Below are 17,761 nucleotides of genomic sequence, written 5' to 3' on the forward strand. Positions count from 1 at the left end.
CTTTGTGCTGCAATGCATTATCTTTTTCATATTTGGCAAGTGGAGTGTCTTGACTGTTTGGTATCGACGCGTCCGAGCCTGGGGTTCTCACTTGCGCTTCTGAAGAATTACTCGAAGGATCAATTGCTTGCGTCTCCTTGCTATGTTCGACTTCCGTAATAGAATTTCTTTCTTGTTTACTCAATATGTAATCTTTGTCGGTGGTGTTGGGACTGCCTGATGCGTCAGGTGGGGTCTCTTTAATATTCTGCTTCAAGACATTATCTCTTTCGACGTCGTTTTCTTGCCTTTCATCCTCATCCACTGCCACAGCTGAATGCGTTGCATCTGAAGTAATAATAGAAACGGAATCTGGTGAACCTTCATCTTCATTGGCTCGTGGTACGGCAAACATTGCCAGCTGCTCTTGATGTGAGGCAACGTGTCTTTTGAACCGGTAATGGTTAACAAGTAATCGTTGCATTGAATCAAGTGGTCGAATTCCTGACTTCGACTTCTGTAGCAATTGTTCTGCCCATTCATCACAAAATGGGCAATCTTGAGCTTCAAATTGTGTAGGATTTTCTCTTCCTTCTTCTTGAAGCATTGTGAGTTGCGCATCCGAGAAATGTCCATGAGTTTTCAGGATATGGGCTTGCAAGTCTAGATAAGAAAAGCCTGCTGATCTGCACAAGATGCAAAAATATTGCGATCTGTGTTTTCGTAGCTCATGCTCGAACCATGAGTCACGATCTTCGAAAAGTTCTGCATCACATTCAGCCCCGCCAAGCGTGCACACATATGCTTTCAAGTCACGAAACGCGTGGAGCCTGTGTTGGGAATCGTCAACCGACGTACACGAGATAGAATAGGATGAAATAGAAGCATACTTCCATGACTTTTCGTTTTCAAATGACTGAATAGTGAAGCAGATTGGACACTCAAAGGGCTGGCTAGTCGGAGCCAAATCGACCAAACTTGGTAACGTTAGATTTGATAAGGAAGTTGCCATTGTTGAAGCGCTAGCAAGAGAGAAATTATCGCCTTCTTCTTCCTGTGAGGTCAAGTCAAAATTGGGAGGAGGGGCGAGTGTCGTAGCTTTACTCGATAGCAGCTCAGTATCCGCGACGTCGTGGATATTCGTCTCATCCATTCCCAGTCGAGATCGGTGATCTCTGCAGTACCTGATGAAGTTTCTCCTTTTGGCGATACCGCTGCCAAATCTTATAGATAGTGGACTGTTGGCTAGTTTGGAGTACTTGTTCCTCACATAATCGATATCGAAGGAATCCGGGAATGCTAGATCAGAACTTTGAAGCGCTTGCTTGAATCGATCGCGTGGCGACAGCTTTCTAATCAGGATACCCAGGCGAAATAGAGAGTTTATGCATTCGTGGATTATCTGTAACGTTATTTTAGTCTCGTCAAGAATGTCTTCGCTAGGCTTGTCCAAGGCGCTTATCCCGACTATTGAAGAGCTGCTAATTTGGTCGATTGCGGTGCCGCGATTCACACTCGGGTTGCGAATCATCTTCGTCACTACCTGATGGGTGAGACAAATGAGAACAGAATTGGTACTAGAGACTAACAATCACCAATAGCTTCTTCCATCTCATCGAGTTGTCGATGTATCTGCTGCCGAATATCTGTCGCTTGAAGAAGTCGCCGATCAAGCGACAGCGACGCCAGAGGGTTGCGCATGGCACCCATATTCCCCGCCCATAAAGAGAATCTCTCTAGGCAGTCTACAACTGCTGCTGATGGCAAATCAAAAGTCAAAGAAGAATGATTTTCTTTAGAGAGGTCTATCAAATTGAGAATGTGCTGTCGAACGTTACGACTCTGGGCTGAAATAGTTACTCTTTCCATTGTGTCCATGTTGGTCCAAGAATTATTGCAGCGAAGAACTTTTACTCATAATGGGCAACATTCATGTCAAGTGAGAAATCGGGCAGTGGTAATATAGAGCAATAATTGGCCTACCTGTCGGGCACGCATGTACATGTATACCCCGCTTGCGAGATAAATGCAGAGGCAGATACGATTGGTCCACGCAATCATGCATGGAGGTGTGTAATCATATCTATGGGAAGAGGCACAGTTTTATCTTTTTTATCTTTACTCATAGCTTTATTTCATCAAAACACCGTGCTTCACAATGGCAGCATCAGGCCTTGAGAGTGCGGGGATTGTTCTTAATGCGTTTCCGATTGCCATCAACACGCTTGACATATGTCGCGATGCTGCAAAACTGGTTGGGTTGTTTCTCCAAATTAAATTAGCATACAAAAGATGGCGCGATGATTTGGAGTTCCACAGACTCTTATTTACAAAGAATTTGCGACAACTTCTACTGCCTCTCGTACTGGATGACGACACAATTGAGGAGCTTTTGCTGGCGCCAGGAGGAGATCGCTGGAGGGAAGAACGAGTCACACGGCTTTTTGAAGAACGTCTCGGAGATTCATATGACCTTTACATGAAATTTATAAATGGTATGAATCAGACTATGGACGAAATAAACAGAGAGCTCGCTGTCGACTCCAGCTGGGCTCAAAAGATGATGCTCAATCAGTCGGTAAGAAAAATCGAGTCAATGAACACGTGAACTCAGTTGGTTGACCTCGCCAATAGCAAGCATCAAATAGCGAAGAAAAAATGGCAGACTTTTTAACTCGTCAATTACATAAGTTCAAGCTTAGCAGTAATGAGACTGCCCGCAAACGACTTTTCGGAGAATTACAGCAGTATAATGATAAGCTCGAGAAGCTTTTAAAAGCTAGCGATGAAGATATACGCATGCAACGCGATAGAAAGTCAAAAGGTCAATTAGACAGCATTGACTTGGGAGTGTGTAATATTTGGAGGCAGGCCAAAAGCGTCTTCCAAGCTCTTGCTTCTGCGTGGACCTGTCAATGCCAGCAGCATGGCGCGAAATTGCTTCTTCAACATCGGACAACGCCAAAGGCCGAATTCGAAATCACGCTTTCGGGATTTACTACGTCTGAATACGAAATTCGCAAAATAAGAATTTTAGAAGCAGAGGATATAGCGTTGAAACAGAGCACCAGTACTTTGGATAGTGTTCCTATTCCCCTCCACCAACCAAGCCACAGATGGACCCATCGGCTTATATCCAGACTCCGACCAAGAAACAACAAAGGAGAATCTACCAAGAATCCAAGGTTAGTTGATACGATTTCAAATATGGACCAACTGATTTGAATATATATTAATATTCTTCCAGGGCTCAGTTATCTGTAAGACTTGGGCGCGTTGAAACAAGCCTTAGTCTCCAAACAGACGACCAGATAGTGAATCTATGTGCTTCTTTGGAGATTTCTGAAGTGTCATACTATGGTTATCTCTTACGAGAAGAGTGCCGTTATCATGTTTACAACATATCTCGGCATTACAGCCAGGCAGTTCGATCGGTGACCCTGGACCAGATGCTTCGCGGCGGTGTTTCTCCACCATTAACTCGTTCGCAACGATACAATCTATCATTGATTCTAGCATCAACATTTCTTCAACTGTTAAATTTCCCGTGGTTGTCAGTATTCCCAAAAAGATCTGATATCGTTTTCCTTAGCAGTCATAATGAAAACGCAAGGATCCTCCGATTAGATCAGCCATATATAAGCCACAGCTTCAGACCTTCAAGTACACATGACACTATTTCTTCACCAGAGGAAATTTTCAGCTTCAACGACGCCCTTGACCATCTCGGGATTATGCTTTTAGAGCTTTGCTTTGGTCAAGTCATGGAGGACCAGCCCTGGAGAAAATGTCTACCGGCAGGAGTAAATGATCAAGAGAGGAAAGGATTCGATATATTGGCAGCCCGAGGATGGCAGCGCCATGTAAATGAAGAAGCCGGCGGGGACTATGCCGAAGCAGTCTCTTGGTGCCTTGGGGGAAATCGAATCGCATCACCAGAACGGTGGAGACAAGAGATGCTGCGTAAGGTGATACAGCCTCTGCATAGGTGTCGCGAATATTTGTCAAATACTGGGGTTGAGATATAAATCAACGTAATTATGATGATGAGACTGAGATTAAATCTAATAGAAAAGATTTGCTAGCTTTGATCGAGAGAGTTTTACAAGCAATCTATTGAATATTATCTTCAACATAAGAAACGTTTTGAACACTTATTCCGAGGCGATTTCTGAAAATTGGAACCCGCCCTTCATAACCACAAGCCTGTGACCGTTGACAAATGCAACGCCATGATCCATGCTCTGTAAAGCCATTCCCGGAACCGCTGCTAAGGAGCAATTTATTATTCCGCTTGCGTTACACCATTCACTCAATGCAAAAAAATGGCGACGGGCGCTGATTGTAGACGATGGCAACCGACTGCCACCGAGTTTTTCATCTCCCTTACCCACCGACTGGAGTTCGATGCTACACACCCAGAGGTTGGTATCAAGAAACACCAGAGTTGATGGGCTTATGAATCCAAGAATTGATCGTATAACATGGCTTCCATCATTGAGAACAGGTTCAATAGCGGACGAAGCTGAAATCTTCGATGAATGTGGGTTAAACAGAGCTGCCGGCCACTCGTATAGCTTTGGAGGCGCAAATTCTGTAGATGGTAAAGTTTCAATTATTGTTCCACAGCCAACATGATACGATGATCTATCAAACACCTTCTCGGACTGTTGTGAAATAAAATCATACTCCGAGGAGACTTTAAGTTCTCTGGGCGATGCAGGCTCCAAGGGCGACATGGGCCGTTGAAGGAGAATGCCGTCAACCGAAGTCAATTCTTGGTAGTCGGCCCAGTTGAAAATGCGCGCAGTATCACCAGCGATGAGAACAAACCAATCTTCATTTGTGGGATGCTGAAACGCCACACACGCCGATGAGGTAGTAAGTCCGCCGCTTTCAGAACGACGAGAATGCGCCACATCGCCTTTAATACCTGACAGCTTTAGAGGCAAAGATTCCCCTGATGGTAATGCCCAAAGCTCAGTAATCTTGTGGCCTGTGACGAGAAGACGATCAGCTGCAGTATTCAGCAGCAATCGCACAACGACGCCGTCAAAACGACGATTAAGGATGATACGGCCTTCTGGTATCTTTTGTCCTCGTATCTGTCTTGTAGTATCTCGTAATGATATGGCTGGCTCGCAGGCTAATATCGTGCAGGAATCATCAGCTGAGATGATTAAATTCCTACTCTCACCGAGGGCAACCTTGGTAATAAATACGCATTTTCGATGTCGATAAAGCGTGCCGATTTCCGTTCCGTCGGCAATGGAAAAGAGACGCACTTCTCCACGCTGAGTTCCTGCAATAGCGTACCGTCCATTAGCCGATATCTCCAAAGGACTTGTTATTTCGGGATCTTCGGAGCTATCTGCTGTTCTCGCCAATGGTATTGGGAGATTTGCGGCGTCGCTGGTACTTTGTAGCTCGTCATTTTTCCTGACTAACGCTGCTGGCTCCCATACACGACACCGTTGGCCGTGAATATCAAGGAACCGCAGTCCGTCCAAACTGAATGCCAGACTTTCAGTGGGATCATATAGGCCGTCAATACGATAAATAGACACTAAAATGATGTTGCCGTCGTAGTCTTGGTCAAAGCTAAAAATTTCGATCATGCCACGGCAACTACCAGTGACCAGGCTATGTCCATCAGAAGAGCAAGCAAGGGTTTGTGCGTATGCTTCATTCATCAAGAACATTAACTTCATGGTAAAGTAGTCAAAAATGCACAGCCTACCATCGTTGTATGATACAACCAATGCATTGATATCTGGGTTTGGATTGAACGCCATGCCGTCGATGCCATTGTTAGCGACAACGACACACTCGCCCAATACCTGTTGCTCTTCATTACCCCATATAGTTACTGGATGCATGCGAAAACCAACGGCAAGCAAAACAGTGTCAGTGGTAACCAAGAAAGCCGCGCTAAGCACCGCCCCCCCGGTTAATCACGGAGTGCGTATGTGAAACAGGCTCAGGAACCTCATGAAGAGTTGAATCGTCTTGATTTCTCGTTAGGGTCCTGGGAACTATTAGTATTTATTGTACAAATAAAAATATATTCTCATGATGATTGAAATATTACCATCTTGTTAGACTGCCATACTGGAATGCGCAGAGAATTTCCTCAGACCCCCAAAAAGTGATACTAACAGGTGACGAAGGCAGAGAAAATCTGTACAGCTGCGTGCCAGCTTTTGCTTCCATATAGTCATCTGTTTTACACCACAGGAGGCGAGATAATTATCCTGTTGGCTAAACCGGAGAATTTTGACCCTTTCGGGATGAGTGAGGGTCCGCCGCGGCTGAGTAGTCTCGGCATCGTAAAGAAAAATCTGTCCCGTAGATAACCCAACCGCAAAAATACTGTTGCCATGGCTGACAGCAGTTGTATAACCCTTTTGGAAGTCAATACGACTGAGGCAGTCATCCCAAGTTTCTGCTGAAAGACCTTCAACAATTAGTGCTGTGGCTCGTAGGTCCTTTGAGAATCTTTTCGATATCATAGAATCTGTAGGACATATGGGAGGTATCAGGCGGTGGATCGATCGGGGATATGTGAGTAACTGAGATGGGAATTTGGCAGCTACACGAATCAAGTCTGTCACCCATCCCGCAACAATACTTATTGACAAATCTGTGAGCGGGACGTACTTGGCTCGGCGGGCTAAATACTCTCGCAGGTTCACTGCAGCCCGCTTGATAGGCCTCAAGTCACCACCTTTAGCGAGATACTCGATCCATGAGAGAATATTGCTATCAAGGAAGTTGCATATAATGTCCATTAGACTGTCTTCTTTTGATGTACAGCGATATAAGTGGTCGGAGAAGAACATTGATGCGTAATTGAGCAGAGATGTGTCAGCAGATGGCGGCGTGCGTGACTTGGCAGAGATCCTTTGCTTTGAAGGGCGTTGAAGTCTCATCGGTTTTGGCTTGAGGCAATCTCCAGACAGAAACCTTATTAGAGTAGATGCAATGCTAGTATGGCCAAGATTCTTATATATTGCCAGGTCGAGGCATATATTCTGATCGAAGAGAAATTCGCGGGCTGTTTCATGTATGATATGTGCCTTGTCATATGAGTCAATGTAAACCAGCTGCCCGCAGATCTCAGGAATTGCCCTTTTCACGTTTTGGAGTGTCTGATTGAGATCGAGCTTTACAACGCAGCGCAGTTCCTCTAATGACAATGGGCGTCGTGCTAAAATAATCCATGTCAATATGGTCTTGGCGAGAACTGTCTTGCTCTTGTCTTTCTGTATTGACTGGATCATTCTACCGTAAAGGTCGCATAGCTCCTCTGGAACATCCCTTAGTATATTTTCCATGGCCTCTTGTGTCCAGGCGCTTTCAAACTCTTGTAAGACAAGACGAGCCCAAAGAAAAGAGCCTGATGATTTTTTGAGTATTCTGTTGCACATGGCCTTCAAATCATCTTCGGTCTCGAAACGGTCGATTTCGTCTAGCTTGGTGGTCAGGAATGACCGAATATCGTCCAGCGTGTCAGAATCTGACATAAAATAGGTGCTCACATGGGCCCCCAGAGAGACTCGTCCACGTTCAATTGCTTCTAGATTGCGACTTGTAATGAAGACTTGAAGTTTGCCTTCAAGTGGTAGTTTAGCCAACAGCTTTTTCGTAAAGAGTGAATTGAAGTTTTCGCATTCATCGAGGGCATCGATAACCCAAAAATGCCGCCTTGTGAATGATAAATTGAAGATCCCGTCAACAAAAAGCTTTGCCCAAATCACTGAGTCGCTAGCCGTATCCCAGGCTAGTCCCTCGTGTTCCAGCTCCATCAGTTTCTCCTTCACTAGGCTATCTTGAATAGCCATCTGGAAGGCAAGAGATCTGAAACAGTCGCTTAGCGCCGATTTATCAGAAGTTGAATGCTTGAAGAAGAAATAGCTGCAGTAGGCAGGCAGGTTGCTCAAATGATCGACAACGTGACCTGAAAGAATAGATTTTCCGGTCGCTGGCTTCCCTGTCAACCACAAAATGGTGGGAGCATCGCCCTCCTTCCAGGATATGAATTGCGGCTTGTTTATGAGCCATTCGCAAGACTCGGGCATTTTGAGCTCTGACTGTATCATAAGATCCTCCTCCAGTACATCTGATATCCTAAGAAAAGATTTCAAGCGTAAATCAGTCCCAACGTCTCTCTCATTCTTTGTGCCAAGGCGCAGAAAAGTCGTGTTCAAACTCTTCTCTTTGATCTCGTCAATGGCAGTGTGGAGGGCATTTCGTAGCATTTTATAGTTAGAGTCTTCGCGGCTGGTAAATTTGCAGACATGGCGATGGTCGGCGTTCATTGCTTCGATTCGTTCATTGTCAAAGCCTAAGATTGCTGAATATTTCTCCACCACAATTTTGTTTACGGGCCCCAAAGCTGTGGGCAGCGTCTCGTAAAATGTCCACAGCGCTAGATCTGCCGCAACATGGCGGAATCGATCCCTGATTAAAGCAAGCGCGGAAGATCCGGACTTCAAATCTGTCACAAAGGGCTTTTTACCCCAAATGGCTGTCGACATAGTTTCCAGGATGCCTGCCAAATCTGACCCGTGGTGTGGAGTTCCAAGGAAGAACATTCCATATATCCGACCAGCCAAGTCTTTATATGATGGGTGTTGTCGTGCGACAATATATGCTTCCTTAGCAACACATCCACCCATACTATGTCCAACGAGGATGACTTCTGTACTATCTCGACGTATGCCTGGGTGGTTTTTCAGCCCTCCAATTAGAGATTCGGCAAAATCGTGAATGTTCAGGATGCTTTGCTGCTGCCACTTTTTCCCCCAATCAGCTTTGTAGCCGAAAGAATGAATGCGCACATTCTCAAATCCAGGTTCAATCGGCAACCAGTCTTGTGGCCAGAAGGACCTTGGTATGCTTGAGCTGGACCATGTCTTCCTGCCATGTCCTCCAAGGCCGTGGATAAATATGATATCAGCCACAGCTCTATTAGGCGCCGGGTCATAGAGCGTGTTAAACCCAAGCGAGTCGGCCTCCTGGCCTTCTGCTTCGGACATATCCGTCTTGTCGCGGGCCACTTTGGCTTGTAGGCTTTTGATGCTCGCTGGAAGGGATGACATGGTTGTGTTCTTTTGGCGGCCACGATTAATAGGCCAGTTTCGCCATACAACCTCTTGCCGTTGCTTCGTCGAAGGCTGCTTTGTGATGTGGTAGTTCGAGAGAGGAGGCCTTCGGCCGTGGTTTTCGCCTCACCAGCGGTAACACCAGCGCAAACACCAGCGCACATATTAACATCCAATAAGAAACGCGACTAGGCGCTTACATGCGGTAACTCACGCAGCACAAATGCTAATCCAAGTGAAGATGTGGGCCAGCGCGGCCTTGGATGCTGCGGGGGTCTCTAGAAATTGTTAACGGAAGGCCTGGAAGTGAAATCCTTCTGCGCATGGCTATCTAGACATCAGCTAGTTTGGCCAGGTAATTTTCAAAAAATCGCATCAACCTAGTCATATCCAGCCGAATTGGTCAAGACCTGCTACGTTTTCTGACCCACTACGTTTTCTGCCGGTGATGCACCATATGGGTACCTCAAAATGGGAATGACTTTTAGACATGGCCTACCTAGGTATATTGTGAGAAATTACTGCTGCGGAAGTCTAGCAAATCTTAGGGAAATTGTGCAAGTTCATACAAGTCCCCCGGGAACCAGGAGAACATGAGATGATTGAAGCCAAATGTACATACACATTTTTAGCCTATAGTCCATAGCCCATTTATCTAAGTACCTGTCGGTACTATTGATTGCGGCTCGGCCCGTAGCGATACGAACTAGACATAGTCAACTAAGTAATCTTGTTCGTAATAAGAAGCATCAACTGACTTCCAGTTTATGCTGTTTTTGTGTAAGGGTGGCAATTATACCCGTAATAGGAGTATTATGTGCGGCATGAATTATTTGAAAGTTTACATTTCTCTGATTGCTGCGTGATACACCATGTACTATCGTCTTCCAATATACAACTCCACTGTGTTGAGCCTTGTAATCTACTCTGTATAACCCTTAGGATACTTCTCGGAGAGTCTCTTGATTTCATCCATCACCCTAAGCCAAAGTTTCTCTTTAGCTCAGCTCTGTATCGAGTAAACAAATGTTCTGGTGATAAGCTTACATCTGTACAAATTCTTCCTTCTCTGGAAACAGTGCCGCTGCGTGTAAGTTAAATCTCCTATATCGAATGTATAAACGAGAATTTCTCCGAGCATTAATTGGATTGTGCCTTACAATGAATAGAGAGCGATGCGGTCGTCATAGTCGTCTTTTGGCTCAGCTTCGGGCATATGAGAACGATATGCTTGAAAATGCTCAAGTGTGAATTCGTTTCGTGTAGGAAGCCAGTTTCCTAACTCGTCTGTTCCCGATTCTCGTTAACTGCCACATAGAACAATGTTTTACACTTCTGTTCGTGAATCGCAGGACGTACACTCGTTATGCGCCCAGAAACTGGAAGGGTCATAGACGATGCCCCTCGTCGTAGGATCGTGGACTATTCCTGTGTTTCCACACCATAAATCTCCGTGCACCAACGAAGGCTTAATGCTTCGTCCCCCGCTTTCAAGTGGCCGCAAGAGCCTGGGGATAACTTTGTCAAAAAGCTGAGGCAGAAGTGCGTCGAGTTCAGTGCAAGGACCGGCCCTTTCTTCTCGGACGTTTAAAATGTGGCGCAGGCCATTTGTGAAAAACTCTTCCCAGCTATCGCACCAGGAATTATCCTGGGGGAGGTCGCCATTGTATGTTGTGCAATGAAATCCGAACTTGCCTTCGGGTGAAGAATGGTTGGAATGCAATCGAGCGAGACTCTCACAGAAAGAAACGGGCTCAGGTACGCCTTCACCAAAGTCGTAAAACTTGCAAATGTAGAAATGTGATTTTGGGTCATTCCTAAATGTTCCCCAGCCAATTGGCTTTGGACAAAAGCCGGGGACAACAGCGTGGATAGCTGATGTAGACTCGAACTCGCCCATTAGAGCCAGCTTGCCATGATGACCAACAGAGACCTGAATTCGGTTAGTAATTTGATCAGTTATAAAGTTCTTCAATCAAGTTACAGGCCTTCATGAAATAGCACTCCTCGCCTTGATTATTCTGAAGCACTGTAAGACGAAAGGCTTTCGCCCAAGCTGATTCATGGCGCAATGCTACTTCAAGCACCTCAGTAACATCTTGTGGGACTGATATAGCATCAAACAGGTCAATCAGAACATTGGTTACCACCAACAGGTTGAATTTCAGGACTAACCAGCAAGAACATTGGGATCCACATTCCAGTGGTCTCCAGCAGCGGCGTTGTCGCCAAGTGTGCTATTCATCTTTGGGCGAAGATGTTGAGCAGCAGAATGTTGAAGAAAGTGAACTCAAATGGTTCAAATGCTGTTTAACGTATACTCAAATGCCTTCAAACGATACAGCCAATAAGTCAGTTAGTTGAGAAGGCGTATAAATCGAATGCTGGACGTCCGAGGTTGTGAGTAGAAGCAAGAGTCTTCAATTGCCGCATACAATGTTGAGGAGGTCGAACAGGCCCCATTTATTTAGGTCGAAACACAGCATGGTTGGTTGGATACTTCTGTTGGACCTGCAATATAAACACTATTAAACCCCGTTATTGCAATGGAACTTGGCGTGCTCGGACCCCAAGCATCAATGAGGAGAGATGCAAGTTCTTGATCTTGATCTTGATCTTGATCTTGATCCTGCAAGGTAACCCGCCAAGCACATCAGTGTTTTCACCATGGATCTTCCAATCATCTTTCCTCTCAGCAGTGGCCGCAATGTTCCTGTAGTAGGACTAGGCACCTTCCGGGGCGACGAAGGAAACGCATTGGTGAAAGAAGCCGTTAAGAAAGCGTTACAGCTGGGATACCGGCACATCGACGGTGCCCGCGCATACGGAAACGAAAAGGAAATCGGACAAGCGATCAAGGAGAGTGGTATTCCTAGACATGAAATCTTTTTGACTACTAAGCTGTAAGTTACAAATCACTTCGGGCTGATATGGTCGTTCTTTGCTTAACGTATCTGATAGCGCGCAAACCTGGCATGAACCTGCCGACGTTCAGAAAGCATTGGAGCAGTCTCTGAAAGATTTGCAAATGGAATATGGTAATGTTTTCTTCTCAATTTCGTAATACAGCCAAGTCATACTTTAGCTAACGGTTGAGATAGTCGATCTATACTTGATGCACTGTACGTCGCAATCGAATTCCTTGCCGAATATCATAACAATGGACGGGGAGTGCTAATGTTACTAAGTCCCTCATGCTTACAAGGCTGGCGAAAATAACGGAACGATCAGACACCCAAGCGGCAACGGAAAGGTGAGATATCATGACATATGCTTATGGACTACGCGCAACGATAGGCTTACACAAGCCAGCCTGTCATTGACTACGACCTCTCCAGGAGATACCCGGAAACTTGGCAAGCAATGGAAAAATTAGTTGACTTGGGTCTAGCACGCTCGATTGGTAGGTATTGATCTTCCTGGTTTATTATTGATCTCACTAACCGCTATCAACGTAGGTCTTTCCAATTTTAACATTCTCAAGATCAAAAGAATAGTTGGTATTGCTAGAATCATGTCAGCAGTCAATCAGGTCGAACTTCATCCGTAGGGCATTGTCCCACAGAAAGTCAAGCCGGTATTTGAAGCTGATTACGGGCCGCTATAGGTATCTGCCCCAACAAGAGCTTTTTGAGTTTTCTTCCCGGCATAGCATTCTTCTTATGGCCCATCAGCCTCTGGGCGGACGCCCGGTTGAAGTAGTCCGTGGGTCCAATGCACCATCTCCTACAGAAGATTCCAAGGTACGCGACCAGAGACAGTAAACGTCTCAACGGGAAAATATTGACGTGAATTCTAGATAATCGATATTGCAGCCAGATACCAAATATCTCCGGCTCAGGTAAGTGCATATCAGTCCCCCAACTTTGTAATATCGGTCAACTAACAAGCAAAAAACTATCTAGGTCTGTTTATCTTGGGCAGTGCAAAAAGGAATTCCTGTCATACCCAAATCTGTGCAAGAAAGCCACCTGCAGCAAAATATTCAGCTTACAAGGCTCTCGGATGAAGACTTCTACACTGTAGACCAGCTATCTTCTGAGCGCGGCCCTGTCCGATTTCTTGACCCGAGCCGACATTTGGGCTTTGACATCTTTGATGAAGAAAACGATCAACCAGTGGCCAACGGCGCACCTTGGGACTGAAGAGAATTATCGATATAGCTGACACCCCAAGTTATATGTGATCAGACAGTGCTGTGCTCTGGAATATGCTTGGAGAATCACAATAGCAGCTAGCTCTACCAAAGAAGCCTCTTTAATGACAAATATTGCTCTTTAACTACGTTCATTTTATCCGATGTGCGTGTTCTGAATGATAATTCCTCTATAAGCATTCTCTATCCATGACTAACTACTCGAATTCTACTTTGAAGCGAACCTCTTTCGGCTCTGGTTGGATGGAAACATTTCTTGAAAAGCTTTTACCAAAGTGCCGTCCATGCTTGAGGTTTCCTTCCTGGTGGAAGTTTCGGCGAGAGGATTTGTTCGCAGCTTCATCCAATCCGAGCTTCCGACTACTTGTTACGTATCGATCGCCTTTCTCGGTCTTTGAAGTAGCGGTGCGTTTGGTGGCCTCCAACTTCTGTATGCTCTCTCGCTCGTATCCCGCTGTATAGTTCGTCAGCCCATACAGCCCAACAGGCTGAGGCTGTAGCGGGCCATAGAGCCATGTGACATCTTCGTCTTTTGACCTACAACTATGAGTAACATATAGTCCTCAGACATTCATAGTAAACTAACCAATTAATGTGAGTTGGTGAAATCGTAGGTAAACTGTGCCTAAATTTAGTCCAGGATCTCCACGCAGCGTTTTCTAGGCGAGCCGCATTTTCGTAGTTTGTCTTTTGCGATTGCACATGTCTCCAAGATTGGTGGAGGTCTTCTTCTTGCCACACATGGGATAAATAGTCCACATGCCGCTCAGGTTGCATTTTAACACCACTGTCATCTTCTGTTCTGTCATAGGCAGCTAGAGGAGGGCTTTGTGGCCTACGTCGACTATCAGAGCCGACCACTCGACGTCGAGGTACATGTTCAGCTGCCTCAAGCCCGCTGCTATGCGCTATTGGCGTTGGTTGCAGTGTCTGGTCTGCATCTGAGATTTCTACAACAGAAAGTAACGGCGTGACTACACGTTGACTATATCGATAGTATGACAATGTGGGAAAAGAGCCTTGGAATAGGGACCGCATGCGTCGCTGTTGGATCTTCACCAGCAAACAGAAAATGCCAAAACTCAACGCAACAAGGGTAATGAGGTTAAATGCCGAACTTATACGAGTATTAGAAGGCCAGGACGGCATTTGTCGACGAAGAACCGGTGGTGGCCCCAAAGAATCGGGCTGCAGATCACACCCAGTGGGCTCCCAGTCGAGCTTTCAAGCTCATGGTTAGCACTGTGCATGCTTTCTCAGCTTTATATGCGCTTACTGATTGACAGAACTCTATAAAATCCTTTTTGGCCGTCCATTTAGCTAGTTCTGTGGCTTTTTTTGCGTCTGCAGTACCGGTGAACGTCGGCCAGAGCGTCAAGATTGCGATGAGAAGAGGAGCTGCTACCAGGACATGGCTCCAGAAGCCCGCTTTCATGTTCTTCAAACTCGACACAGCTCTACATAAGGGTTCAACCCAAGCAGCAACTTTCAGTTGAGCAAATAAGAAACCCAGTGATAATATGTTGCGAGAAGGGTCCGAAGTAGTCCCTGGCATCGGTGCCTCTTGGCTTTGCGTTGCAGCAGTACATGTATGTGCTTGGCTTTGGCCGCCACCAGCGACTTCCGAAGACGAAGTTGTCGACATGATTCTGTCATACGTAGCTAAAGACGACAACTAGTTCCAATATTTGATGAGTTAGAGTTGCAGACAGGTTTCAACAAGCCGTGCTCATAGATCGCCGTCTCCAAATGGTGAGGCAGCCTTACGGACGGCCGCGCCCCACGTATAAATGCCTTGCCGTGCACAGCCATTCACTATTGGCTGCCTGGAGCGCATTTCGCTGCACTTCGCCTTGCCAGGGCTTTCTGCCTTGTCACTTCTATAATGGTGACGTTCGAAATTGGCATCGGAATTGACGCTGCTAAGCAGCTTGTATCGGTTACCCTTATCAAGAACAATATAGGTGTCCTACACTATCCTTAGGGTTGGAGCTGTGGCTGCATATTCACGATATTAGATTATGCTGCGGACCGAATATTTACGCCATGTTCAACCCATCTGAAACAACAATAGTCCAAAATCCTGCTTGTAGACATTAGCTACGTCAGCCGACCTCCAGTAGCCTACGCAACTATCAATATTTGGAATTGCATTCCCAATGCCATTGCCTATTCCATTTTACATCATTCTGAACTCGCAGTATATAGGCTTATGCTAAGAACATCCGGCTTACCGTTCATTGTAGGCTTTTAGCCTACAGGCTAAATGGATTGTCAACGCTTCAATTACCAATTACCCCAGACGCACTAAAGGAATACTGCTGTAGTGAGCTTTCTCCGCCCATGTCTGCGTTAGCGGCCCTGTTGTTTCCTCTACCACGTATTCATGTTGTGGCACTCATATTGTCGGCACCAGGCTAGATCATGCCATGTGATGACGATAACTACGTATCCGAGATGCTCTTTTAATACCCGAGGCGGGGGGAGATTGATGCTACACACAGCTCTCGGAACGTTTGTGCCGCCTGTTAGGTTGCTACCCTTGTATGCAATGCAATAAAGATGGATGATCACTCGTGGATGCGGAGTATTATACACAAGGTTGCTATTGGTCATATCCGATGCAGGTTCCAAGAAAGCCGCGGTTCTTACCAACAACTGGGATAAGGACTTACGATGATATTAGGCTATTTAATGTCGTCCAAGCATTCAAAAGAGAGAGGCCCTTATATGTCACCTCCATAGCTGCTATATACCTATCACTTTTTCTTCGCCTGGGTGGCCAATCTGGGGTGAAAGTGAATTGTCAGTCTACTCGTGTAAACTGCACTTACAGCAGCTGATAGACTACAACATGCGGTTGATCGTCTTGATCTCGAACTTTGCTGTGGCGCTGAATGCTGCGTCGCTACATCCTAAATCCGACTTCAAATATCTTGTCACGTTTGGGGACAGCTACACCGATAACGGTCGGCTTAGCTACTATGGAGGCCATAATGATCAACCACCGCCCCCAGGAGTGATGCAACCAGAGTCCAACGCCACTGCCAGTGGAGGTTTAACATGGGCTCAATATGTTAAAAGCAGCACCGGCGCAACTCTTTACGACTACGCCATCTCTGGTGCCACATGCGACAATAACAATGTAGCAAGATGGGCATCTTTTCTCAATGCAAACTTTCCTTCAATCATTACCGATGAGATCCCATCATTCAAGCGGGATCGGAAGACGGCTTTGTATCGCGGCGTAACTGCGGCAAACACCGTGTACGCTCTTTGGATAGGAACAAACGACCTCAGCTTTTCTGGAATCCTTAGCGACTCTCAAGTGGCCGGAACAACTATTTCAACATACATTGACTGCCTGTGGGCGACATTTGACGCTATCTACGCTGTAGGTGGTAGGCGCTTCGTGCTACTGAACCTGAACGCCCTTCAGCTGGTGGGATTATATCGCCCTCAATCTGATGGAGGCGCAGGCGACAACCAATTCTGGCAGAACAAGACATTGTATAACCAGACAGAGTACGCTCAAAAGATGCTCGAGTATACTACTTCATCGAACACTATTATCGACTATGGAGTTCCATTCTACCTCCTCGTCAAAAATCGCTGGCCAGGAGCAAAGATTTCGGTATTTGACATCCACACCCTCATTACCGACATCTATGACAACCCCAAGACTTATTTGGAGTCACCACACAACGTCAAGGGATTTTACCACCACTGTGACGTGAATGGTGCAAACTGTAAAGATGGGCCAGGATCACTCGATTCTTATCTGTGGTATGTATTGCGCTTCACATTGAAGGATAGACGCTGACATCGATGATAGGTATGACGAGCTCCATCCTTCTAATAAGACAGGTAAGTAAAGATGCATATCATGACGATGGTGCTAGAGCAAGTTATATATTGAGAAGATGCTAACTGAAGATTTCTAGACTCTGTTATTGCCCGGGAATTTGTCAAAGTTGTCGCTGGAGACTCCAAGTTTGGCACGTCTTGGGGTCACTGATGAACAAATTACTGGAAAATCGCAAATATGGCGTGTTAGGTACTAATGATTAATACATGAATTGAATGCTGTTCCTCCTAAGTGTACCGATCTATTCAGTCGCCTCTTACACTTCAATTCAATGGAAGACGTGTCCAAAACGCGCATTAGGGAAGTGCGAGCATCTTCATTTGTTATATACAGTAGGTACCGGTAATTGTACTATATTATTGAAGGCGGTGTTGGCACTTGGCGACTGCATTCACTTGCTTCCCCGTGCTCGTACCCATTCCATTTCGTTAAGTGCCAACAACTTTGTCATTTTCCAATGCACATTGAACAATCTCTCCAATTAAACTACTATCGGTGTTTCTGTCTCCGGTCAAGTCCTATTACGACGGCATCAAGTAAGCTAGTCGACCCCATGTCAGAAGCAAACTAACGCAGGATAGTCATGGCGGCCGATGAGCCATTCCCGACGAACTCCTTACGTCTCCCGAGACGCGTATTATCCAAGGCAAA

General features: G+C 45.8%; 8 protein-coding genes across 8 annotated transcripts; 3 read left to right on the top strand and 5 right to left on the bottom strand.

The window, feature by feature from the left end:
- Positions 1 to 252: 252 nt before the first annotated feature.
- Positions 253 to 615, bottom strand: TrAtP1_011663 (uncharacterized protein; the record flags this gene model as incomplete). The annotated part of the gene is made up of 1 exon (XM_066115207.1): positions 253 to 615. The coding sequence occupies one exon, from the start codon at positions 613 to 615 to the stop codon at positions 253 to 255; it is 363 nt and encodes a 120-aa protein (XP_065971305.1).
- A 1,522-nt stretch (positions 616 to 2,137) lies between these two features.
- Positions 2,138 to 3,204, top strand: TrAtP1_011664 (uncharacterized protein; the record flags this gene model as incomplete). The annotated part of the gene is made up of 2 exons (XM_014084760.2): positions 2,138 to 2,557; positions 2,614 to 3,204. The coding sequence occupies 2 exons, from the start codon at positions 2,138 to 2,140 to the stop codon at positions 3,202 to 3,204; spliced, it is 1,011 nt and encodes a 336-aa protein (XP_013940235.2).
- Positions 3,205 to 4,133: 929 nt separating this feature from the next.
- TrAtP1_011665 (uncharacterized protein) lies at positions 4,134 to 5,858 on the bottom strand (the record flags this gene model as incomplete). The annotated part of the gene is made up of 1 exon (XM_066115208.1): positions 4,134 to 5,858. One exon carries the CDS (start codon positions 5,856 to 5,858, stop codon positions 4,134 to 4,136), a length of 1,725 nt encoding a protein of 574 aa, XP_065971306.1.
- Positions 5,859 to 6,077: 219 nt separating this feature from the next.
- Positions 6,078 to 9,083, bottom strand: TrAtP1_011666 (uncharacterized protein; the record flags this gene model as incomplete). Its single annotated transcript, XM_066115209.1, has 1 exon — positions 6,078 to 9,083. The coding sequence occupies one exon, from the start codon at positions 9,081 to 9,083 to the stop codon at positions 6,078 to 6,080; it is 3,006 nt and encodes a 1,001-aa protein (XP_065971307.1).
- Positions 9,084 to 9,935: 852 nt separating this feature from the next.
- On the bottom strand, positions 9,936 to 11,509 carry TrAtP1_011667 (uncharacterized protein). Its single transcript, XM_066115210.1, has 6 exons — positions 11,262 to 11,509; positions 11,075 to 11,193; positions 10,446 to 11,019; positions 10,247 to 10,373; positions 10,134 to 10,190; positions 9,936 to 10,066 (listed from the first exon to the last, which is right to left on the bottom strand). Exons 1-6 carry the CDS (start codon positions 11,329 to 11,331, stop codon positions 10,009 to 10,011), a joined length of 1,005 nt encoding a protein of 334 aa, XP_065971308.1. The 5' UTR covers positions 11,332 to 11,509; the 3' UTR covers positions 9,936 to 10,008.
- Positions 11,510 to 11,658: 149 nt separating this feature from the next.
- On the top strand, positions 11,659 to 13,371 carry TrAtP1_011668 (uncharacterized protein). Its single transcript, XM_066115211.1, has 9 exons — positions 11,659 to 11,989; positions 12,048 to 12,124; positions 12,188 to 12,208; positions 12,275 to 12,339; positions 12,399 to 12,489; positions 12,545 to 12,632; positions 12,694 to 12,829; positions 12,886 to 12,927; positions 12,992 to 13,371. Exons 1-9 carry the CDS (start codon positions 11,754 to 11,756, stop codon positions 13,229 to 13,231), a joined length of 996 nt encoding a protein of 331 aa, XP_065971309.1. The 5' UTR covers positions 11,659 to 11,753; the 3' UTR covers positions 13,232 to 13,371.
- A 25-nt stretch (positions 13,372 to 13,396) lies between these two features.
- TrAtP1_011669 (uncharacterized protein) lies at positions 13,397 to 14,935 on the bottom strand. Its single transcript, XM_014084764.2, has 3 exons — positions 14,519 to 14,935; positions 13,829 to 14,463; positions 13,397 to 13,779 (listed from the first exon to the last, which is right to left on the bottom strand). Exons 1-3 carry the CDS (start codon positions 14,885 to 14,887, stop codon positions 13,440 to 13,442), a joined length of 1,344 nt encoding a protein of 447 aa, XP_013940239.2. The 5' UTR covers positions 14,888 to 14,935; the 3' UTR covers positions 13,397 to 13,439.
- A 1,161-nt stretch (positions 14,936 to 16,096) lies between these two features.
- TrAtP1_011670 (uncharacterized protein) lies at positions 16,097 to 17,260 on the top strand (the record flags this gene model as incomplete). Its single annotated transcript, XM_014083348.1, has 3 exons — positions 16,097 to 17,028; positions 17,078 to 17,109; positions 17,187 to 17,260. The coding sequence occupies 3 exons, from the start codon at positions 16,097 to 16,099 to the stop codon at positions 17,258 to 17,260; spliced, it is 1,038 nt and encodes a 345-aa protein (XP_013938823.1).
- Between the last annotated feature and the right edge of the window lie 501 nt (positions 17,261 to 17,761).

The sequence above is a fragment of the Trichoderma atroviride genome, chromosome 6, assembly GCF_020647795.1.
Source record: "Trichoderma atroviride chromosome 6, complete sequence".
Taxonomy (NCBI): Eukaryota; Fungi; Ascomycota; class Sordariomycetes; order Hypocreales; family Hypocreaceae; genus Trichoderma; species Trichoderma atroviride.

Bases quoted from the DNA above. Each gene is read 5' to 3' on its own strand.
- TrAtP1_011667 (XM_066115210.1), bottom strand. From the start codon at position 11,331: ATGAATAGCACACTTGGCGACAACGCCGCTGCTGGAGACCACTGGAAT. The intron at 11,194-11,261 runs GTTAGTCCTGAA...ATGCTATATCAG, and splicing joins GGATCCCAATGTTCTTGCTG to TCCCACAAGATGTTACTGAG. The intron at 11,020-11,074 runs GCCTGTAACTTG...AACCGAATTCAG, and splicing joins AGGAGTGCTATTTCATGAAG to GTCTCTGTTGGTCATCATGG.
- TrAtP1_011668 (XM_066115211.1), top strand. From the start codon at position 11,754: ATGGATCTTCCAATCATCTTTCCTCTCAGCAGTGGCCGCAATGTTCCT. The intron at 11,990-12,047 runs GTAAGTTACAAA...CGTATCTGATAG, and splicing joins ATCTTTTTGACTACTAAGCT to CGCGCAAACCTGGCATGAAC. The intron at 12,633-12,693 runs GTAGGGCATTGT...GGGCCGCTATAG, and splicing joins AATCAGGTCGAACTTCATCC to GTATCTGCCCCAACAAGAGC.
- TrAtP1_011669 (XM_014084764.2), bottom strand. From the start codon at position 14,887: ATGTCGACAACTTCGTCTTCGGAAGTCGCTGGTGGCGGCCAAAGCCAA. The intron at 14,464-14,518 runs GTAAGCGCATAT...TGAGCTTGAAAG, and splicing joins TTATAGAGTTCTGTCAATCA to CTCGACTGGGAGCCCACTGG. The intron at 13,780-13,828 runs GTTAGTTTACTA...TCATAGTTGTAG, and splicing joins TCACCAACTCACATTAATTG to GTCAAAAGACGAAGATGTCA.